This window comes from Eretmochelys imbricata, chromosome 9 (assembly GCF_965152235.1).
Source record: "Eretmochelys imbricata isolate rEreImb1 chromosome 9, rEreImb1.hap1, whole genome shotgun sequence".
NCBI lineage: Eukaryota > Metazoa > Chordata > Testudines > Cheloniidae > Eretmochelys > Eretmochelys imbricata.
In genome coordinates this window covers 33,086,234-33,111,437 of record NC_135580.1, presented here as the reverse complement: position 1 = coordinate 33,111,437, position 25,204 = coordinate 33,086,234, and the positions used below count along the sequence as shown (strand labels likewise).

The window sequence follows — 25,204 nt, the reverse complement described above, 5'->3', positions numbered from 1 at the left end:
CATCAATGTGACTCCGCATGGGCATAAATGCTTATGTAAATGGATCATTTTTCAGGATCTGGGCCTTAATTTACATACATCTTTATAAATTACTCATAAAAATATAAACATATCCCAACTCCTGCAAGACTGTAGGGCAAAGGTACCCTTTGTGTAAGCAATTTCTACTAAACTTACTTCAACTGGGCTTGTGCCTGCTGACACCAATGCTGAAGTTGGGCCAGTAACTTTTCTTTTTGTACACTCTATTTTATTGCTTGGAGGATATGGACTTCCCACACTGAGAAATATTACTTTAATTCATTTTACTTTAAAACAGGTTCCAAAACTCCATAATGTAATACAATAAGCATCCTGATTCTAGTTTTACAAGAATTAGACTTACAGACTTGTGTTAGTAAAAGACATTCAGGTATGAATGATCACAAATTAATAATTCTAGGAGAGAAGCCAGTGTTAAAGGACAGATCTTTAATTTCACCAAGTTTGGGCCAAATGTATCCTTGTTGTAACTCCCATTAAGTCAGTAGAAAGACCAAGAAAGAAGTTGACACATTTTGCTCAACTAGGCAGTATAAAAGTTCAAAAGGTAAAAAGCATTTGTCATCTTGAATCCATTATCGTAAGTGTTTTTGTTTAAGTTTTTAATTACATTTGGCATTTCTGTGCTGGAGGTGCCATCTCTTTGAAAAGAAATGTCACTTCTGACAATAATAGTATGAGAATGTAATAGAAAGGAATGTAAGCAAGTTCCCATCCTGCTTTAACAATGGTTTTTGCTATCCTAGAAGAACATTAATGGTTCAGTTGTGCCCTGTTTTGCACAGGTGCACCAGGTGGAAAACGAGCAGATGGAGCCTCTTTTCTCTCTCCCAACACTCCTCTCAATTTTATGGCTGTCCTTGTTCTCAGGAAGCAAAAGAACTAAGGCCAAGATCCACAAAGGTACTTAAGGTACCCCAGACTTAGGCACCTAAGACTCCAGTTTGGATGCCAAAGTGCAAGTTTGGCTCCACTGCTATCCACAGAACTCCTGCCAAACTCTGGAGGTACCTAACTCACTCGGCACCTAAGTTTTCAGGGTAAAAGTTACCTAGGCATCTATGTTTTAGCCTTCTACTAAGGGGTAGGGAAAAGCTGACAGGTGAGGAGGAGCACAAGTTTCAGACAGAGCCTTCCAGTAGGGGAGGATCTATTAATGGGATTTCACTATATCCTCGTAAAGAGGAGAGGATAGACATTGTTAAAGTACAGGTAGGAACTGAAGAGAAACAGTCAAATGAAAAAGAGTCCCATTCATTTACGTCACATGAAGGCAGACAACTAAAAGATGACAAATTTTATAAATGCTTTTACAGAAATACTAGAAGTCTAAATACTAAGATGGGTGAACTTGAGTGCTTGGTATTAAATGAGGATATAGATATAATAGGTATCACGGAAAGTTGTTATGACAATCAGTGGGACATGGTAATACGAGGGTACAAAATAGATAGAAATGATCGAGTAGGTTGTGCTGGTGGGAGCGTGGCACTATATGTGAAAGAAAGTATACAGTCAAATATAGTAAAAATCTTAAGTGAATCAAACTGTACATAGAATCTCTACAGACAGAAATTCCATGCTTGAATAGTGAGAGTATAGAAGTAGAATATACTACTGACTACCTGAGCATGATGGTGATGGAGATTGTGAAATGCTCAGGGAGAATAGACAGGTTATAAAAATAGAAAACTCAATAATAATGGAGGGTTCCAACTATCCCCATACTGACTGGGTACATATCACCTCAGGACAGGATGCAGTAATAAAGTTTCTAGACAAAATTAATGACTGCTTCTTGGAGTAGCTAATCCTGGAACCTACAAGGGGAGAGATAATTCTTAATTTAGCACTAAGTGGAGCACAGGATCTGGTCCCAGAGGTGAATATAGCTGAACTACTCAGTAATAGCAATCATAATATAATTAAATTTAACATCCCTGTGAGTGGGGGTAGGGAGAAATACCAAAGAAGTCCACCATAGTAGCATTTAACTTCAGAAAGGGGGACTACACAAAAAATGAGGAAGCTAGTTAAAGGGAAATTAAAGCAACAGTCACAAGAATGAAATCCCTGCAAGCTGCATGGAAACTTTTTAAAAATACAGTAATAGAGGCTCAAATTAAATATATACTCCAAATTAAAAAAAAGTAAGAAGAGACCAAAAAATGCCATCAGAGCTAACCAACAAAGTAAAAAAGGCAGTTTGAAGAAAAAAGAAATCCTTTAAAAATTGGAAGTCAAATTCTACTGAGGAAAATAGAAAGGAGCATAAACTCTGACAAGTAAAGTGTAACAGTTGTGACAGACCCAGACCAGTTGGGTGCAGGAGTCTGGTAGAAGGCAAATATACTGGCTACTGGATGAATAGATTTCTGCTCCATGAGTGACCAGAGTGGGAGCTGCCCTCAAGCAATCAGGAACCTGCTAGAACCAATGAAGACAGGCAAGCTAATTAAGACACCTGGAGCCAAATGGAAGGATTAACAAAAATAAATCTGCAACTAAGGTTTTTGATTTCAAAAGGGCTGACTTTCAAAAATTAAGGAAATTAGTTAGGGAAGTGGATTGGACTGAAGAATTTATGGGTTTAAAGGTAGAGGAGGCCTGGGATTATTTTAAATTAAAGCTGCAGAAGCTATCGGAAGCCTGCATCCCAAGAAAGGGGAAAAAATTCATAGGCAGGAGTTGTAGACCAAGCTGGATGAGCAAGCATCTTAGAGAGGTAATTAAGAAAAAGCAGAAAGCATATAGGGAGTGGAAGAAGGGAGGGATCAGTAAGGCAAGCTACCTTATTGAGGTCAGAATATGTAGGGATAAAGTGAGACAGGCTAAAAGTCAAGTAGAGTTGGACCTTGCAAAGGGAATTAAAACCAATAGTAAAAGGTTCTATAGTCATATAAATAGGAAGAAAACAAAGAAAGAAGAAGTGGGACCGCTAAAAACTGAGGATGGAGTGGAGGTCAAGGATAATCTAGGCATGGCCCAATATCTAAACAAATACTTTGCCTCAGTCTTTAATAAGACTAAAGAGGATCTTAGGGATAATGGTAGCATGATAATGGGAATGAGGATATGGAGGTAGACATCACCATATCTGAGGTAGAAGCGAAACTCAAACAGCTTAATGGGACTAAATCGGGGGGCCCAGATAATCTTCATCCAAGAATATTAAAAGAATTGGCACAAGAAATTGCAAGCCCATTAGCAAGAATTTTTAATGAATCTGTAAACTCAGGGGTTGTACCATATGATTGGAGGATTGCTAACATAGTTCCTATTTTTAAGAAAGGGAAAAAAAGTGATCCAAGTAATTATAGGCCTGTTAGTTTGACATCTGTAGTATGCAAGGTCTTGGAAAAAATTTTGAAGGAGAAGGTAGTTAAGGACATTGAAGTCAATGGTAAATGGGACAAAATACAACATGGTTTTACAAAAGGTAGATCGTGCCAAACCAACCTGATCTCCTTCTTTGAGAAAGTAACAGATTTTTTAGATAAAGGAAACGCAGTGGATCTAATTTACTTAGATTTTAGTAAGGCGTTTGATACGGTGCCACATGGGGAATTATTAGTTAAATTGGATAAGATGGGCATCAATAGGAATATTGAAAGGTGGATAGGGAATTGGTTAAAGGGGAGACTACAACGGGTCCTACTGAAAGGTGAACTGTCAAGTTGGAGGGAGGTTACCAGTGGAGTTCCTCAGGGATCGGTTTTGGGACCAATCTTATTTAATCTTTTTATTACTGACCTGGGCACAAAAAGTGGGAGTGTGCTACTAAAGTTTGCAGATGATACAAAGCTGGGAGGTATTGCTAATTTAGAGAAGGACAGGGATACCCTACAGGAGGATCTGGATGACCTTGTAAACTGGAGTAATAGGAATAGGATGAAATTTAATAGTGAGAAGTGTAAGGTCATGCATTTAGGGATTAATAACAAGAATTTTAGTTATAAGCTAGGGACGCATCAACTAGAAGTAACGGAGGAGGAAAAGGACCTTGGAGTATTGGTTGATCATAGGATGACTATGAGCTGCCAATGTGATATGGCTGTGAAAAAAGCTAATGTCGTCTTGGGATGCATCAGGAGAGGTATTTCCAGTAGGGATAAGGAGGTTTTAGTACCGTTATATAAGGCACTGGTGAGACCTCACCTGGAGTACTGTGTGCAGTTCTGGTCTCCCATGTTTAAGAAGGATGAATTCAAACTGGAACAGGTACAGAGAAGGGCTACTAGGATGATCCGAGGAATGGAAAACTTGTCTTATGAAAGGAGACTCAGGGAGCTTGGCTTGTTTAGCCTAACTAAAAGAAGGCTGAGGGGAGATATGATTGCTCTCTATAAATATATCAGAGGGATAAATACCAGAGAGGGAGAGGAATTATTTAAACTCAGTACCAATGTGGACACAAGAACAAATGGATATAAACTGGCCACTAGGAAATTTAGATTAGAAATTAGACGAAGGTTTCTAACCATCAGAGGAGTGAAGTTTTGGAATAGCCTTCCGAGGGAAGTAGTGGGGGCAAAAGATCTATCTTGCTTTAAGATTAAACTCGATAAGTTTATGGAGGAGATGGTATGATGGGATAACATGGTTTTGGTAATTAAATATTCATGGTAAATAGGCCCAATGGCCTGTGATGGGTTTTAGATGGGGTAAGATCCAAGTTACCTGGGAAAGAATTTTCTGTAGTATCTGGCTGATGAATCTTGCCCATATGCTCAGGGTTTAGCTGATCGCCATATTTGGGGTCGGGAAGGAATTTTCCTCCAGGGCAGATTGGAAGAGGCCCTGGAGGTTTTTCGCCTTCCTCTGTAGCATGGGGCACGGGTCACTTGCTGGAGGATTCTCTGCTCCTTGAGGTCTTTAAACTACAATTTGAGGACTTCAATAGCACAGATATAGGTGTGAGGTTTTTTTGTAGGAGTGGTGGGTGAAATTCTGTGGCCTGCGTTGTGCAGGAGGTCAGACTAGATGATCATAATGGTCCCTTCTGACCTAAATATCTATGAATCTATGAATTAAGAACTTACTAGAATCAATTAAGGCAGGCAGGCTAATCAGGGCACCTGGTTTAAAAAGGACCTCCCATCAGTTAGTGAGGGATGCAAGGAGTGGGGAGTAAGAAGGCATGCTGCTGGAGGACTGAGGAATACAAGCGTTATCAGGCTTCAGGAGGAAGGTCCTGTGGTGAGGATAAAGAAGGTGCTGGGGGGAGGCCATGAGGAATTAGCCCATGGAGTTGTAGCTGTCACGCAGCTGATACAGGAGATGTTGTAGACAGGTGCTATCCAAAGGGCCTTGGGCTCGAACCCGGTGTAGAGGGTGCCCGGGTTCTCCCCACCCTCCCAACTCCCTATCTGACACATGTGGAGTTGACCTGGTCTGTGAGACACACCAGAGGGGAAGGTCTAATTTGGAAAGGGATCTGGCCTGTCCCCGACCCACTAAGTGGGACAACAGAGACTGTGGAGATTGTTCTCAGTTTCCCCCATACTGGCCAGTGATGAGGTTAGCTAAGTGAACGGCAGGTTTGAGCCTCTAGCAAAAGCTGCCAAACTGAGGGCTACCGTGAACCTCTGATACGAGCAAATCCGCCAGAAAGCACAGGACCTACCGAGGCAGAGGAGGAACTTTGTCACACTGATGTCAGGAGTGGGATTTGGTGCAGAGTGTGGCAGAAGAAGGAGGGTGTTAAAAAAGAAAAAATAAGGAGGGTGTATTTTCTTTTCTTTACCACAAGGGAGGATGTAGTGCGGGCACTGATACAAGCCACGGCTGCCCAGCAGGAGGCTACCCGTGTCCAGGCAGCTGCCCAACAGGAGGTAGTGCGGCTGCAGCAAGAGACCAATCGCCTATTGATGGACCAGGCCCCGCAAGATCGTGCTATGTTGTGGGAACTGTAAATCAGGTGAAGGCCCTTACAGAGCTGAACTGCAGCCATGATGGGACACAGGTCATATGGGCCATCAATTGGCTGCAGAAATCCTCGCTGGAGGATGACGTGGAGACATACCTCCTGGCCTTTGAGAGGCCAGCCCTATGGGACGCTTGGCTCTGAGATCAGTGGTCTGGCTTCCTCGCTCCATTCCTATGTGGGGAGGCTCAAAAGGCCTACTATGATATGTCTGAAGAGGCTGCGGCAGACTACCCACAGTGGAAAGCAGAGATCCTGGCCAGATCTGGGGTAACGAACACAGTGCTGGCCCAACAGTATCGTGAGTGCAGGTACCATGAAAACAAAACCCTGCAGTGCCAATTATACAACCTCATCCATCTCGCCCGAAAGTGTTTACAAACCAAGTCTCAGAGTCCAGAAAAAATACTAGAGGTTCTGGTCATTGACCGGTACGTAAGAGGACAACTGCCAGACCTTCGCACCTGGGTAAGCCAGAACGACCTGTCCACCTGCAATGAGGTGGTCACACTGGTAGAGAGGTGAAGGACGGCGAGGGAACTGATCCAACCAGTTAACGAAGAGGCGCCCCAGGTTAAACTAGCAGCACTGACCTCCAGAGCTCAGGCAATTGAGCCCCCAGGAAGGCCCAGGTGGAAAAAGAGAGGGGCTGAAGGCCCACCAGAGGCAACCAAAAGTCAGAGCGCAGAGGGTGAAGAGGATCATGACATTAGACTGCCCAAACCGAGAGACCAGGGAACGCCTAGTGCCCCATACAGATGTTACACCTGTGGGGAGTGGGGACACATAGCTGCACAGAGCCCCAGTGCAGAGGAGTGTATGCAGTGTAACCTAGGAAACTGGGAAAACTCATGCTCCCTAATTCACATTGTGGGGGTTGCACTAACCCCACACAAATATACCAGGCCATTGAGGTTAAATGGAGTAGAGACCACAGCACTGATAGATTCAGGTAGCGCCATAACACTCATCTCAGGAAAACTTGTGAAACATAATCAGTTACTACAGGCAAAACACCCATGGGTGACATGAGTCCATGGGACGGTTAGTTACTATCCCACCATCCCGGTAAAAATTGAAATCCAGGGGAATGCTACAGAGGTAGCAGCAGGTGTAGTGCCTAAACTCTCTTACCCGGTGCTCATAGGGAGGGACTTCCCAGGATTTGATGACTTACTCCCAGTAGGGGGATTGGAGAAAGGGGAGGACCCTGAAGCTAGTGAGGCTTCCACAGTAGACTGTCAACCCCCAATCTTCTCCAAAATATCCCCAGATTTTTCTCCACTCCCAGGCGGGGCAGAAAGGCGAAAAGGGAAAGAAGGGCAGCTAAGGCCTTGGAAACCTGAATACTGACCCAAAGCCAGAGGGTCGCTCTCGTAGGTAGGTGGACCCCGGCAGCTGAGAAGGAGGCCACCCAGCAGGGAGAAGCACCTGAGCCAAATCCCAACCCTAATGCCTCCGAACCGGCAGAAGCAATAGAGACCAGTCCCCTAGAACTTGGGCAGACCAGCCCTGGGAGAGAAAATTTCGGATGGGACCAAGCCTAAGATCCAAGGTACGACAACATTAGGAAGGAGATAACAGAAATAGATGGGGTCCCCGTGAAATGGAAAACCCCAGGACCTGGCCCCTATTTCATCATAAAGAAGGATCTCCTGTACTGGGTTGTACCAGTACAGGGACAGAAGATAGAGCAGCTCCTAGTGCCTCGCAAACACCAGAAGGCAGTATTAAGCCTCGCTCATAGTCCTCTTTTTGGGGGGCATTTAGGGATAGAGAAGACCCTGGCAGGGATCCTACAAAGGTTCTTCTGGCCTGGGGTGCACGAAGAAGTGTGGCAATACTGTGCCTCCTGCCCAGAGTGTCAGCTGCACAGTCCCCGTCCCCACTTGAGGGCACCTTTGGTACCCCTTCCCATCATAGAGGTCCCGTTTGAACAAATAGCCATAGACCTAGTGGGACCCCTAGAGAAGACGACCCGAGGTCACCAATATATACTTGTCATTCTGGACTATGCTACATGGTATCCAGAAGCCGTCCCCCTGTGGAACACAGCCTCTAAAACAATAGCCAAAGAGCTAGTGGGGATCTTTGCCTGAGTGGGGCTACCAAAGGAGATACAGACCAAGGAACCCCATTTATGTCAAAACTGGTGATGGATCTATGTGTCCTACTCCATATACATACCCTGAGGACTTCAGTCTATCATCCACAGATCAATGGGCTGTAGAAAGTTTCAACCGAACTCTGAAGGCTATGATAAGGAAGGTGGTAAGTCGAGACAGGAAGGATTGGGACACACTACCATACCTTATGTTTGCCATCCAGGTAGTACCTCAGGCCTCAACTGGGTTTTCTCCCTTTGAGCTATTATATGTGTGCCACCCCCAGGGCATCTTGGAAATAGCCAAGGAAATTTGGGAAGAGGAGCCCAATGAGGGGAAGAATGTAATTGAGCATGTGTTACAAATGAGGGAACAGCTACAATAAAGGGGGATTTGATAGCTGCTTTCAACTACCTGAAAGGGGGTTCCAAAGAGGATAGATCTAGACTGTTCTCAGTGGAAGCAGATGACAGAACAAGGAGTAATGTTCCTCAAGTTGCAGTGGGGGAGGTTTAGGTTGGATATTAGGAAAAACTTCTTCACTAGGAGGGTGGTGAAGCACTGGAATGCGTTACCTAGGGAGGTGGTGGAATCTCCTTCCTTTGAGGTTTTTCAGGTCAGGCTTGACAAAGCCCTGGCTGGGATGATTTAGTTGGGGATTGGTCCTTCTTTGAGCAGTGGGTTGGACTAGATGATCTCCTGAGGTTCCTTCCAACCCTGATATTCTATGATTCTATGGTTCTATGATAGCACGGGTCACTCCCATTGTGCGGGAGCGCCTAGAGAAGGCCCAAGAGGCCCAACAAGCTCATTACACTCTCCAAGCCAAAGTTCGGCAGTTCCAGCCCGGAGACCGAGTATTGGTGTTGATACCCACAACAGAGAGTAAACTTTTGACCCAGTGGCAAGGACCCTACAAAATAGTTGAACCCGTAGGGGAGGTAAATTACAAGGTGCGACAACCGGGATGTCGGAAACAAGAGCAAATATATCATGTCAACCTTCTGAAACCCTGGGATGCACAAGAGGCATGCATAGCTATCCAAAAAGACCTACCCCAGGAAAATAAACCCTCTGAACAGGTGACGGTGTCTCCCAATTTAACGCCAGACCAGAAGCATGGGGTGTCTGAGATGATCTTCCGGAACCAAGGTGTGTTCTCAACAAAACCGGGTCGAACAACTGAGACATACCATTACTTCATCATGAACCCCGGGGCCAGAGTAACAATGAGGCCATACCGGGTGCCAGTGGCCAAAAGGGAAGAATAAAAGCGGAAGTAAAAAAAATGCTGGAGTTGGGAATCATCAAAGAGTCCCAGTCAGTGGTCCAGTCCAATCATGCTTGTGCCCAAACTTGATGGCACCACAAGTTTTGCAGCGACTTCCGGAGACTAAATGAGGTATCCCAGTTCGACACATACCCCATACCTTGCATAGATGAACTAGTGAACCATCTGGGCAATGCCCAATACTTGACTACCCTAGACTTGACAAAGGGGTACTAGCAGATTCTCCTTGCCAAAGACGCGAAGGAAAAGATTGCTTTCTCTACACCAGAGGGTCTTTTCCAATATTCTCTCCTCCCTTTTGGATTACATGGGGCCCCAGCTATCTTCCAGAGCCTCATAGACAAGCTTTTACACCCCCATACCAATTATGCTGCTGCCTAACTGGATGATGTGGTTATTCATACCCCAGACTGGGAAACCCACTTAGAGAAGGTGGAGGCAGTCCTCGATACCTTCAGGCGAGCTGGCCTTACAGCAAACCCTGCCAAGTGTGCCGTAGGGTTTACGGAGGCCAAATATCTTGGCTACATTGTGGGAAAAGGTCTGGTAAAACCCTAACTAAATAAGTTAGAGGCCATCCAAAATTGTCCCTGACCAAGTCGCAAGAAACAAGTCCGTGCATTCCTAGGTGTGGTGGGGTATTACTGATGATTTATCCCCCACTTTGCCACAAGGGCAAGCCCCCTGACAGACCTAGTGAAGGCCCGTGGACCTGATCTGGTGAGATGGTCTGATGCAGCAGAGAGAGCATTCGCAGACCTACGGACTGCCCTTTGCAGTAACCCCATACTGATAGCCCCAGATTTCACCAAGGAATTTATCCTGAAAATGGATGCATCAGAAGTAGGTTTGGGGTCTGTCCTATCACAGGTGGTCAGGGAGGAGGAACACCCAATTCTCTACCTCAGCAGGAAACTCCTGAGGAAACAAAAATATGTAGTGGTGGAGAGGGAGTGCCTCGCCATAAAATGGGCCATGGAAACGTTGCGCTACTACCTGCTCAGCGCAGATTTGTCCTTGTGACTGACCATGCCCCTCTTCAATGAATGCAGCGGAACAACGAGCTACAAGAGAAGAGCGCAACGGTGACCAGATGGTTCTTATCTCTCCAACCTTTCCAGTTCCATGTGCAACACAGAGCAAGGAGCTGTCAAGGCAATGCCGATGGCTTGTCATGTGTGCACTGTCTGGTGTCCCAAATTGCCCAACCCCTTGGTGTTGAGCAGGGGGGAGGGATATGTGACAGACCCAGACCAGTTGGGTGCAGGAGTCTGGTAGAAGGCAAATATACTGGCTACTGGATGAATAGTTTTCTGTTCCATGAGTGACCAGAGCGGGAGCTGCCCTCGAGCAATCAGGAACCTGTAGAACCAATGAAGATAGGCAAGCTAATTAAGACACCTGGAACCAATTAAGAACTTACTATAATCAATTAAGACAGGCAGGCTAATCAGGACACCTGGTTTAAAAAGGACCTCCCATCAGTTAGTGAGGGGCACAAGGAACGGGGAGTAAGAAGGCGTGCTGCTGGAGGACTAAGGAGTACAAGCATTTTCAGGCTTCAGGAGGAAGGTCCTGCAGTGAGGATAAAGAAGGTGCTGGGGGGAGGCCATGGGGAAGTAGCCCATGGAGTTGTAGCTGTCACGCAGCTGATACAGGAGACATAGACAGCTGCTATCCACAGGACCATGGACTGGAACCCAGTTTAGAGGGTGGGCCCGGGTTCCCCGCACCCCCCCCCCACTCCCTAGCTGACCTCGTCTGTGAGACACACCAGAGGGGAAGGCCTAATTTGGAAAGGGATCTGGCCTGTCCCCGACCCACTATGTGGGACAACAGAGCCCGCGGAGATTGTTCTCCATTTTCCCCATGCTGGCCAGTGATGAGGTTAGCTGAGTGAACAGCAGGTTTGAGCCTCTAGCAAAAGCTGCCAAACTGAGGGCTGCCGTCAACCCCTGAGGCTAGCAAATCTGCCAGAGGCACAGGACCAACCAAGGCAGAGGAGAAACTTTGTCAGACAGTATAATCAGGCAAGCCAAAAAAGAATTTGAAGAGCAACTAGCAAAAGACTCAAAAACTAACAGCAAAAAAGGTTCATCAGAGGTACGAAGCCTGCCAATCAGTCAGTGGGGCTACTGGAAAATCAAGGTGCTAAAGGAGCGCTCAAGGAAGACAAGGGTAATGTGGAGAAGCTAAATGAATTCTATGAAATGGTCTTCACTGCGGAGGATGTGAGGGAGATTCCCACATCTGAGGCTTTCTTTTAAGGTGACAAATCTGAGGAACTGTCCCAGACTGAGGTGTCAGTAGAGGTGGTTTTGGAAGAAATTAATAAATTATACAATAAGAAGTCACCAGGACGAGATGGTATTCACCCAAAAGTTCTGAAGAAAGTAAAATGTGAAATTGCAAGAATTCTAACTGTGGTACCTAACCTGGTGCTTAACATACCCTCTGTACCAGATGACTGGCGCATACCTAGTATGATGTCAATGTTTAAAAAAAGGCTCCAGATGCAATCCTGGCAATTACAGGCTGGAAAGCCTAACTTCAGTACCAGGCAAATTGTTTGAAACTATAGTAAAGAACAGAAATATCAGACATATAGATGAACATAGTTTGTTGGGGAAGAATCAACACAGCTTTCACAAAAGAAAATCATGCCTCACCAATATATTAGAATTCTTTGATGGTGACACCAAACATATGGACAGAGGCGATCTAGTGTATATAATATACTTGGACTTTCAGAAAGTCTTTGACAAGGTCTCTCACCAAAGCCTCTTAAGCAAACTAATCAGACATGGGATAAGAGGGTCCTCTCATGGGTCAGTAACTGGTTAAAAGACAGGAAACAAAGGGTAGAAATAAAGGGGGAAATAAATGGTCAGTTTTCAGAATGGAGAGAGGTAAATAGAGGTGTCCCCCAGAGAGCTGTGCTGGAACCAGTGCTGTTCAACATATTCATAAATGATCTGGAAAAAGGGTGAGGTGACAAACTTTGAAGATGATACAAAATTATTCAAGGTAGTTAAGTCCAAAGCTGACTGCGGAGAGTTACAAAAGGATCTCACAAAACTGGGTCACTGGGCAACACAATGGCAGATGAAATTCAGTGTTAAGTATGAAGTAAGTCACAGTGGAAAACAGAATCCCAACTATACCATACAAAATAATGGGGTCTAAATTAGCTGTTACAACTCAAGAAAGAGATCTCGGAGTCATCATGGATTGTTCTTAGAAAACAACTGTTGAATGTGTGGCAGCAGTCAAAAAAACCAAACAGAATATTAGGAACCGTTAGGAAATGGAAAGATAATAAGACAGAAAATATATAAATCCATGGTATGCCTACATATTGAATATTGCATGCAGTTCTGGTTGTTTTAAAAGTGCAATCTAGATCTAAATGTTTTTAAAATAGTCAGATCACCATTCAAGCAGAATGGTCACTGGTTTACAGTTTCTCATTGGGTTTTCACACTCCCAGTGTCACAAATGACATTTTAGCAAGATGAGTGACTATAATACTCAGCTCAGAAATACCAATTGTAAAACTATAAAATATATGTTTATTCAAGGCTGCCATTTCTTCTTAGCCTATCAACTTGTAGATTCTTAGGACGGTTAAGATGGGTTTACTTTAGTTTTCCTTTAAAAGGGGCAACTACTACTTGTAGTTACCCTGTATTGCAGAGAACCTGTGGGATGATTGGCTTGTGTCTCCAGTTTTGGGAATGTAGTGGGATATTATTTGGGGATGGGCGTTATGTCTTCAACTAAACCATGATTGTATGTGTGCTTAAGTGAAAAAACTAGTTATGTATTTCCTCTGTTTACCTATTAAGTGTTCTGTAAAAGAACCCTGTAGTTAAGCCTGACTGGCTATTTATAGTGAAATTTTGCCCAAAGGAAGCTTACAGAATAAGCCAGAAAATGCAACTGGGCAATACTCTTATAGTACTGTGATATAGGAGGGCCAGGGAGCAGTGGTAGAGTATTAGAGAGGAAATATATAAGCCCTAAGCTAATTAAGGTGTGGTTCCCTGTTGACTAGGGAGGGTTGCTACAGGTTAACTGGAGTACCTGTTGTCAATTAAGGCCCTGTCAGGAACCTAATAAAATCCCCTACTTCAGGCAGTCAGAGGAGGAGGAGAAAGGGACTGGGACTGGGACGTGTGTTGTGTTGTGTTGTGTTGTGTTGTGTTGTGTTGTGTTGTGTTGTGTTGTGTTGTGTTGTGTTGTGTTGTGTTGTGTTGTGTTGTGTTGTGTTGTGTTGTGTTGTGAGATTTGGAAGACCAGAGAATTGAAGTAAGGGAGACCCTGCCCCAGCAGGACAGGGAGACTCCCTCCCTGCAGCATCTAAGGACCGAGGGTAACCCCACCTAAGGGGGATGAGGGTAAGAAACCCACAGGGGTTGTGAGTGGCTGGGACTCAGAGCGAGGAGCAAACCCAGACCCCTCCCCCACTTCCCTCCTCTGTCACCTTCCAAGGTACTATCAGGGCCCTTGGCGCCCAAGAGCAGGGGCAAGTGGCATCTTAGCACCCCCACACCCCAAGAAAAGCACAGGACCAACCATATGAACATCGGTTATCTTGTCACAGTACGTTAAAAAAAAAATAGCAAAAATCATGCGTGTTCTTTGAATGGCTAGATTTGATATTAAAAATATATATGCTAAGCTTTTGTTTAAACATATTTATTGTCACTGTAGATCAAATATCTACCAAATACAAGCAAACTATGACAAATCCACACCCAATTTCCAAGGAGGAAACATTACCTAGTGAAAGTGTGGCCTCACCTAAGTGTCTATGCAATTTGAGCTTTTGTTTAACAATAAATAAATAAAATTAAAGTTGAATGACAAGTCAGTGGGAATTGTGGGTTCTCAGCAGCTCTGAACATCAACTGTAGGTGTCCAAAGTTTGGTATCCAAAATTTTGAGAGACCCAAATTTAGATTACACTATGGAAAATTAAGCATAAGTGTTCAGGCTTTATGCCTGTGACAGTAACCTGTAAGTAATGGAGTGCTGTCTCTGGAATCTTCTTACACACAACCTGAAACAACAGGAAGGATTCTAAGGTAGAGATCTGGGACACAGCAAACAGCTAGGCTGTGGACTAGGGAAAGAAAATTCTTATTATCTGCTGGTTATTCTGTGTCAGTGACACTATGCTGCTGCTGTTCCTGAAGCCTTGTCACCAGCTTGCCTGAGCCAGTGGGTATCTTGCAAAGTGAATTTACCTAATTTTCAGTAGTCCAGCGTCTTACTCAGGTTAGCCTGCCTGGACCTTACACTCACACTGAGTACATCAAAAAGTCCCTCAGTGACCTAAACACAAAGTGTGGCTTTGTGGGTTATGGTAGAGGGAAGATCCTTCCTTCCTTCCTCCCTCCCCTGACTTAACCATTGAACTGCCATTTGATAGAAGTAGCCAGTTTTTTTTAATTTGACCTGCTGGGCCCTGACTGGCTGCTGCCTGTTCACCAACCCTTCCAGCTGCTGGAAGATTAAGTCTTCCTGGTTCCACCAGCTGTTAACCCTGAAGGGCCTTTCTAGGCAACCCTGGAGGTCCAAAACTCACTGTCCTTTTCTTAAAGAGCTGTCGTGTGACTGGAGGATCCTCAGAGTGGTAGATCACAAATCCACATGCTTCATAGGAGCACAGTTTGCTGCACAGGTCTTTCTAATTCTGTCCCAATCCCAGGATAATGAAAACACACTGGTTCCACTGCAAGAAGGTCTTTTGTGACCTTGGAAAAAAGGAGGTAGGATTTACCCTAAGGGAGCTGTGAAATGCCTCCATTCTTCTTCATGGGTTGGTAACAATGAATCCTGTCTATCCAAGGGCTTGTCTACACTTGAAACACTACAGCAGCACAGTTGCAGCTGCACCACCCATGTTGACAGACGGGGTTCTCCCATCGGTGTAGGTAGTCCATCTCGCTGACTGGTGATAACTAGGTCAACAGAAAGTTTTGTAGGGATTGAGATTAGTCCTCCAGCCTGTATATGCTAATAGGAAAAAAAAGAGGATCAGGATTTTGTGTGTGTGTGTAAAAAAACTCATTATTATTATTTTTATTTATTTATTTATATTACCCACCAATGTGTGAGGTACCTCTCAATATAGAGAAAAGAGATTGGGTGAAATCTTAGCCCCAGTGAACTCAGTGGGAATTTTGCCATTGACTTCAGTAAGGCCAGGATTTCACCCATAATCCCTGATTTTTAGGAAATTGATTTCAGACAAAATACAATAGATAAGTAACAAGATATATAGAACGAATAAGCAGAAGACTAATCAATGAATTTCTTGTGGGTATTGCAGAAGTAGTGGGTATTCCAGAGGGATTTAAATTAGGAGAGGGTAGCAGCTTCCAACTCAAGAAAGATCAGTGTTCCATATATAAAAGGAATTGTGGAAGGATGTGCACAGATATGAGGAAGACGGGCAAATGGAATGTCAAGGCTGGCATTGCTGGTGAAGCAAACTAGTCAGGGTGACATAAGAGACTATATCAGATAAGTACAGAGAAGGCAGTTATTTATAGCTGGTCTACACTTGGTTTTTTTCAAATCAGGGTAAGCGGTACCTGGTACATGTCAGTGCTTTGTACGTACTATGGATTTGCACTGGTAGAGCTACTGTGGTATAACTTCACTGAGTGCACCCCAAAAACTCAGAAAGCAAATAAAAAGAAGCCAATACTTGCTATTTTTAAAAATCACAAGATTTTTAAACAAACCTTATGATTTTTAGAGGCTAGCCTCTTGATTTTTGAGTGTTAACAGTATGGTATCTATTTTTCCTGATTTGTGAGGATTGTCTTATTTAAAATAATAGTAATAAGATATTAAAAGGAGAGAGTCTAACACAGCTGCTCAAGCACGCTACATAGTATTTTAAAAGAGATCCAGGAAAATGACTATTAAGCAGGGCGCCTTGTATTTCACAGTTCCGTGGCCACTGGATTCACCATTGAATTAGTCTCTTGCCTCAGTTATGCACTTGATAATCTGTTTTAATTGTTTTTCAAACAAAAAAAAATCTTTCTAGCCTCTCCCTTGTTGCAAAGTGACCCGTAAAACCCTTAATTGAATGTAAAATGATGTAGTTATTGCAGGGAGCTGGAAACTATAGCTCTAAGAGATGGGAACTGCTGCATTCATCTTAGGGTATCAACTTTGAAACATAAAGATAACAATTTAAATGTCAACACTTAACTCTTTAATTTTAAGGTTGTTAATTTGCTTATTCTGAAACACCTATCTAGTGAACTGTACTCCCATTTTTCATCAGAGCCTTTCATTATTCAGATCATAATCAGCATTTTTAGTTGAAATTTTCATTCAGAGCAGTAGTTCTCAAACTTTTGTATTGGTGACCCCTTTCACATAGGAAGCCTCTGAGTGCAACCCCCCCCTTAAATATATAAAAAATGTTTTTAATTTAAAACACCATTATAAATGCTGGATGCAAAGCAGGATTTGGGTTGGAGACTGACAGCTTGCGACCCTCCCATGTGATAACTGCGCGAGCCCTTGAGAACCTCGCAACCCCCAGTTTGAGAACCCATGATTTAGAGTATGTAAACAGTGCATCTTCATTATATGAATTTTAAATTTTATCCTTTGGTACACACAAATCTGCTGCTAAATGCAGAATGAAAAAGAATATTTGTAGTTATATAAGTCAAGATAATTAATTCAACCTCAGGCTTAAGGGCATAAACAGTTTTCATGCAGGGCTAAAGAGAGAATATTCCCTGCATATACAGTATTTCACACTTGTCTAGGTGCATTAAGGTGATTGGGGTTTTTTTTGTTTGTTTCCTTTGAAGCATCAGATATGACCATTGGGAGTAGCTATGGTCTAATCCAGTATGACAATTTATACGTACTTAGAAATGAAATAGTAGTTACATAACCATAATCCTGAATTTTAGAAGTATTATATCCACTAGTATTTGATGTTTGTTAATTCTTGCCAATATCTTCTTTTCAATCATAGGTAATTTTCAGATGGTGGAAAATCTCTCTTAGAAGTGAATTTCGTGAAACAAAGCCTGGGGAACTTAAAGAATCTCATGAATACTTCTTGGATGATCCATCTCTTCAGAGTAAGACTTAGAAAAAGACTATACACTTACTGTGGCAGACATGGAACTTCTATGTAATAATCTGGGAACACTGCTCTGTAATTTTATAAATATTGTATGTTATAGGTTAATGAAATAGCTTCTGCTGGGTTATTGGGCTTTACAATATGAACGTATTCATTTCAGTTAATGAGGGGCTGTTGGAAAAAGAAGCAGAAAGGCAACACAAGCTCTAGATAAGCTTACTTCCAACAAATCCTAGCAGGGAGATTACAAGATAGTGACAATGTTGTTATCGGTTAAGATGCTATTTTCAGATTCCCACAATAATTCAAAGGGACATGAAACAGTTAAAAAGACTTTAGGAGGGGAGTTCTCAGCTGTTCCTGGGGAGAACAGACTTTCAGGGACATAGAAACAGGTCCTGTGGCAACATCTGAAGTAGTTGGGCCCTTCCTTAACTAGATAAGTGTATAATCTGTTTGTTTTAAGATCTTTTTCTCTGAAATGCTTTGGTTCTAAATCAATGCTTTTTAACCTGTGGACCTCTGGGGGTCCACAGACTATGTCTAAGGGAGCCACAACAGATTGTAATTACGATAGAACAGTGGTTTTCAGCTTATGGCCTGTGAGCCCCGAGGGGGTCTGCAGACAATACCTAAGATTTCCAGAGTGGTCTCCACCTCCATTTGAAATTTTTAGGGGTCTGCAAGTGAAAAAAGTTTGAAAACCACTGTTCTATGTAAACAATACCTTAAAGAATAATACTTTAAATACATGTTTAAAGAAGGCTATCTGATCATTGGACACCATGATCGTAGGTCCTGGAGGGAACAGAACAACAGGGACTGAACCTAACTGAGACCTGCTGAGGTAATCCTGGTTAGTACCTGGAAACTGCAGCTCAAGGCTGGTCTAAGAGTGGAAGAATCACATGATTTCACTCCAAGAGAGGTAACAGCTCAAGGCCTGAGATTTGAGAAGGAGTGCACTCAAAGAGTATGTCTACACAGGGATAAAAGATCCACAGCATGGCCAGGTCAGCTGACTCAGGCTTGGGTTTTGGGGCTAAAACTCTCTGTGCAGACATTCAGGCTCAGGCTGGAACCCAAGTACTGGGACCCTGCATCCTCACAGGGTCCCAGACATCGGGCTCTAGCCCGAACCTGAACATCTACACAGCGATTTTTCAACCCTGGAGCACAAGCCCTGTGAGCCTGAATCAGCTGACCTGGGACAGCCCATGGGTTTTTTATCCCTCTGTAGATATACTCAAAGAGACCAAGAGGGGACAGAGGTATAGTTACCTGGTAACTGTGACACTTTTGATTAGATGCTCCTTTGTCATGGATGTGCACATGCAGAGAAATATCTTGAATACAGATGGTATCTTCAGGTTTATCACATTTTTTTGAATGATGATCTGTAAAGACATGTCACTTCCAAGTGATGGAACACAAGCACCATGATGAAAGATGAAAGCAATTGGGAATATATATCAACTTCAGATTGAAAGAAAAACAAGACCACAGATCAAGTTGGTTTAAGTTATTAAATTTAGTTCATTTTAAATTTAACTCTTGTTATAGCATAATTTTTTTAAAATTTTTGTTTGTAAATGACAAATTTGCAATAAAACTGAACAAAATTGATAGCTAATTGGATCCTTGGCAGGTGCTTAAGGAGTCCTTGAATATATTAAGCTCTTTTACTGCTGATATTTTTAATATCCCTGTTTCTTCAGATGCAGTTGTCTTCCACAGTGTTTCAACTTGACAGTGGTAATATCAATTTTGAAAACTTGAGCTTTCTAGGAAATATGGTGTGAATGATGAGTAGCCTTTTTGTACCCTTTGTTTCCTGTGAGAAGTTGCTAACAGTGTTTACAGCTGAATTCTAGCAACACTTCCTAATGATTTATTTGACAAATGTAATTTGTTTTTCTTTTAGCACCCATAAGTAAGCTTTTGTTCAGCTCTGTAGTGACCTGTGCATATGTAATGGCAAAGGTTTTGTGTCACTGTATATATTGTTGGACCTTTCTGTGGCATTTGATACCCGTTTAATGTCACAGTGAAACACATGTATTGGAATATCTGGCATGTTGTTCAAATAGTTAAATCCTTACCAACATATGCAGATTTTTTTCTTCGGTGCTTCTATTTCTAGTGTTGCTAAAAACGTTTCTAGATCCATTCAAGGTTGTATCTTGGGATCTAATCTGTATTGTATTTGCATGCTTCTTTTGAAAGTACTACTGGTGTTTCTGAACTTCATCACATGGGCATTATTGAAGCCCAGGTCAGTTTGTCCCACTTACTGTGAAAAGGTTTCTTCCTGTTTCCAAAGATAATAATCTCAGGGTCACTTTTTTTATATACCAAATTTTCCTTTGTGGATCATATTAACCATTATTGTATTTTAAAGCAGTCATTGGCAGTCTTGGAACTATTCCTGATCACCTCTCCAGCTGTCTCACATAAATACTAAGACCTTTTTGCATCTTTTTCTCATCTCCTGGCTTACAAGTCTTGCTACTGTTTCCCTCATATATTCACAGGTTGCTCAAAACTTTGCTGCCAAAACTGTTATTGAAACAGTGATCTAATTATTTTTATTGAAATTTGTGCCAAAGTCAGTTTCAGTTGAAGTCAGTGGCAAAAATCCCCACTGACTTAAGTAGGGACAGGATTTGACCCTCAGTGTATGTAGTACGTTCTGCTGACAGTGCACTCTTTTAGGCCAATAGCTAAGTTTATATATAAGTTTAAGAATTAATTAGCATTTTACATTGCCTTCCCATAGTTAGTCTTTAATTTTATGGCTTTTTTTTTGTAACTTAAAGTGCTTAGAGATGTTCAAAAAAAAAGTGTTATGACAAAATCATTTGATTTATTCTTATCAAGCAAACATGAGGTAAAATATATTCCCTTGCAAATAAAACATTATGCGTGCCACTAATCCATGCAAGCATTCAAAGCAGCCAGTAGAAAGCCTATGAAAGAGTCATTTTAAAATAACCTTTTTAATACTTCCTGGTTACATAGATTTCCGTTACAGTCTACAAACTCTATAGAGTAGTAACAAAAGTCAGTGACAACCATGTACATTCACATTTAAGGCTGTAGGCTGATTTTGTGCTTTTGTAGTTTTTGTAGTAATAACAAAGGTGCATACCAATCTATGAGCAGATTCAGTGCATGTGCTGCATAGTAGTAAACCATTGATCTACTTTCTTAACCATATAAATAGACTTGCAATTCTTAACACTGAAAGAAACATTCATATAGTATGCAGCATTAACAAGCCTCCATTATTGTGTAAAATCCGGGAACAAAATGGTTTCATAATATAATCTGGGAGAAATACGTCAAAACAGCCTTACACATATTTTTTCAATTTTGAGACCATAAACTGCAGCCTTCTAAAATACTAATTATCCATCTGCTTAGAGTGAGTATTTTTTTTTGACAGCTATGTAAGATCATTCATTTCTCATCATAATTATCATAGTGATGATGAGAGGAGGGTGGAGAGTGTAGATTTGGTTTCTGAGTTAGTAAATTTTTATGATTTTTTCAAGGCTGGTTTACAGCATCACTGTACATTCATGGAAGATAGTATAAGGCACACATTCTAGATCTTCACATTCCAAGGGAAGGAGATAAAATCTATTTAAGTCCCCGAAAGAATGAACAACTGGTGCAAGTCACTAAATACTATCAATTGCTCTTAGGCAGGAAAATCTCAGTGAGCTCTGAGGGTATTCAAACATACCCTTATGTCTAAGTCACCATCAGCTGCAGAAATAATACGATAGGTATTTTTACAGAAATAAAATAAATACAGCTAAAGACATTTTGAGAGCATCCACAAACAATTCATATGTTAAAACATTCATACCTACATGTAGAAAGAAACTTGCATTGTGTAATAAAAACTCATTTTTATTGAAGCAGCAAAGAATGAGAATGAAGTAGCCTTTTGGTTAGCCATTTAGCATGACGTAGGTACGTGTTGTGGACTTTTTTTTTAATAAAGAGTTGACTCTTTGTCATGCATGAGTCTGATTACCTGGGCTATCCAGCACTTTTGTTTTTGTGTCTAGATCTTTACAGTATTTACTAAGGGAATTTCCTCAAAAAGAGGATTACAGTAGGGGGTATACTGCAACTTTTTAACCGAGTTATGAAAAAAGGAATCATGACAATATTAATGTCATGTTCAAAGTATGGTCTTATGACATTTTAACTGGATGAGACTACTGAGTAGCTGTCAATGTCTAGCCAGATAGCATTTGGGAAAGAGAGGAGTTTCCTCAGATTCCTATCTTTGTTGCCAGGGTCTTCAGTAAATATCCTTTGTGCCTAAAAGACCTACATACTGCTTTTAAAACCTATTCCTAAACATTTTGCTGTTATAGGTTATCCAACGTGTAATCAATATTAAGAAAGTCAGTCCTTAACTGCACCTTGCAACCTGGTCTCATGTTGAATACACTATTCAACCTCAGGAGTGGGCAGGAAACATCACTTTCTCGCCATCTGGCCCATGACTGTGGAACTCTCTCCTGAATATATTAGGATGCTCAAGAACCTCAGAACCTTCATAGCAAAAGGCAAACCCACTTCTTTGACCTTGCCTTATATTTACTAAGCAAATTCTTGGCACCAGAGCCCACTGCAGTTTTATAACCTAGATCAATGGGAAGACAATTGACTATGTGCACATGACAGCTAGATGAGCATAGTATAAAAAAAACCAGACAAATTAGATAACTGTAATTCCAATTAATTGATCTACAAATCTGCACATAACTGCATTCTAGACCAGTGTGATAGACTGGGACATTGGCAGTCAGACCTAGTGGTCAGAATTGGAGTCAGGAACTGAGCCAAAGGTCAGAGCCAGAAATCAAGCAAGAGTCAGAAATGGACATCTCTTCCAACTGGGAGCTTTGTGGGCTGGGCCTGTGGTGAGCTAGGGTCCACCCACCAGCCCACACTCCCTGATGGTACCAGTGAGCTGCCGGGTGGTGGATAGTGGTCTGAGGATTGCCTAGAGACCCACAGACCTAGATTTGAGACCTGCGATCCCCCACATCACCCTCAACCTGAGGGTGCCCTCTAGCCATTAGTGGGCTGGGTTTTCCAGGATGGTTCTTGGGGAAGGTCTTTACTATATTCGGGCATGGATATTTTCTGTGGGCTCCCAGGAGCATTCTTTGGGACCATAATCCTCCCAATCAATCAAATATCAGAGTTTAGTCCATTTCGTTCTTGCATCAAGGATCTCTTGGACAACATATTTGTCCTGACCTTGAACATGTATTGGCGGGGGTCGGGGTGAGGAGCAGTGAGGAAATATGGCCTGGTAGTGGGGCTTTAGAAAGTAATACATGAAACACCAGGTGGATTCAGAGGAGTTTAAGGTAACTAGATTGATTGATTTAGCAGCGAATTCAGTATGGGCCCAGGAACTCTTAATCCAGTTTATGAGATGGCCTCTCTGTGTGCAAATGTTTGGGCAAAAGCCACACCATCTGATCTACAGAAAAGGTGTGTCCTTCTTGTTGTCGGCAGTCTGCATAGTGCTTGCAGAATCATAGAATCATAGAATATCAGGGTTGGAAGGGACCTCAGGAGGTCATCTAGTCCAACCCCCTGCTCAAAAGCAGGACCAATCCCCAATTAAATCATCCCAGCCAGGGCTTTGTCAAGCCTGACCTTAAAAACTTCTAAGGAAGGAGATTCCACCACCTCCCTAGGCAACGCATTCCAGTGTTTCACCACCCTCCTAGTGAAAAAGTTTTTCCTAATATCCAACCTAAACCTCCCCCACTGCAACTTGAGACCATTACTCCTTGTCCTGTCCTCTTCTACCACTGAGAATAGTCTAGAACCATCCTCTCTGGAACCACCTCTCAGGTAGTTGAAAGCAGCTATCAAATCCGCCCTCATTCTTCTCTTCTGCAGACTAAACAATCCCAGTTCCCTCAGCCTCTCCTCATAAGTCATGTGATCCAGACCCCTAATCATTTTTGTTGCCCTTCGCTGGACTCTTTCCAATTTATCCACATCCTTCTTGTAGTGTGGGGCCCAAAACTGGACACAGTACTCCAGATGAGGCCTCACCAATCTCGAATAGAGGGGGACGATCACGTCCCTCGGTCTGCTCGCTATGCCCCTACTTATACATCCCAAAATGTCATTGGCCTTCTTGGCAACAAGGGCACACTGCTGACTCATATCCAGCTTCTCGTCCACTGTCACCCCTAGGTCCTTTTCTGCAGAGCTGCTGCCTAGCCATTCGGTCCCTAGTCTGTAGCTGTGCATTGGGTTCTTCCGTCCTAAGTGCAGGACCCTGCACTTATCCTTATTGAACCTCATCAGATTTCTTTTGGCCCAATCCTCCAATTTGTCTAGGTCCCTCTGTATCCTATCCCTGCCCTCCAGCGTATCTACCACTCCTCCCAGTTTAGTATCATCCGCAAATTTGCTGAGAGTGCAATCCACACCATCCTCCAGATCATTTATGAAGATATTGAACAAAACCGGCCCCAGGACCAACCCCTGGGGCACTCCACTTGACACCGTGTAGCTTCCTCTAGGTAGGTTTTCGGTTCATCTTGGGTCCAATGGATCTGTTGTACCCAGTGTAAGGCTGCTTGATTGGGAGAGGTCATGGGTAATTCTGGATAAAATAGACAAAAAGGGACTCTGTCTTGTAAAGGCATGTTCTGTGTTGTTGTATGTAAACTCCACATGGGGTAGTAATGAGGACTAGTCATTCTGGTGATCGTTTATGTAGCACAGTAGGTACTGTTCCAAAATTTGGTTTGTTCTTTCTGCTTGACCATTTGACTGGGGGTGACAGGTGAAGGAGAGATGGGAGCAAATGCCCAACTTTTGGAGAACTCCATGCCAGAAGTGAGAGAGAAATTATGAATCACAGTAAGAGATGTAGATGCACTCCAGAAGGCCATGGAGGTGGACAACTTGATCTATACAGAGCTGGATGGTTTTCTGGGTGGAGGGCAGGTGAGTGCAGGGGTTGAAGTGTGCCATCTTGGTGAGGAGAACCACTACGCAGGGGTCAGCAACGTGTCCATACATGGACTCAAGTGTCCGTGGTAAAAATTTTGAGGTCTGTGATAATTTTTTAAAAAATCGAATGACTGAATGATATAACGCCCCCGCCCCCCCCCCCCACCATGTCGATCACTAAGTACGGTAATTTTGTCACGTGTCTGTTGCGCAACATGGTGGTGCCGATCCCTGCCACCACAGTCAGGATGGTTGTGAACCCATTGGACTCAGGTAACTCTACTCTGAAATCTAAGGTGATGACTGCCCAGGAGTTAGTTGGAGCCTTGAGAGGTTGCAGGAGGCTGAGGGGTTTGTCATGCAATGCCTTGGAGTGGTCACACACATTTCAAGAGGCAGTGTAGGCCTCCACTGTGACTTGCGAGGCCACTAGAAAGATGAGAAATTAGGCATTGGGTCTTGACTCTACCAAAATGTCCTGTGAAGGGTGAGTCATACTTCCTGGGCCATAATTCCTAGAGATCCAGGAGGATCTGAGCTGGGATAACCTATGTGCCCTTTCACGTAGGTTATCCCAGCTCAGATGTCGTGGGGCTCCCTGCTTATGGCTTCCTGCTCATCAGAAGGGATCCTCTGGTCATATCAGGGCAAGCAGATTTTGGTGGGAGGCTCCACCCAGGAAG

General features: G+C 42.9%; 1 protein-coding gene across 1 annotated transcript in view; it reads left to right on the top strand.

The window, feature by feature from the left end:
* The window catches only part of FBXO36 (F-box protein 36), a 71,620-nt gene that overhangs the window by 38,451 nt on the left and 7,965 nt on the right, over positions 1 to 25,204 (top strand). The window contains exon 2 of the mRNA XM_077826889.1: positions 17,388 to 17,496. Within this exon, the coding sequence (XP_077683015.1) occupies positions 17,388 to 17,496 (109 nt within the window). The remainder of the gene's footprint in view (positions 1 to 17,387; positions 17,497 to 25,204) is intronic.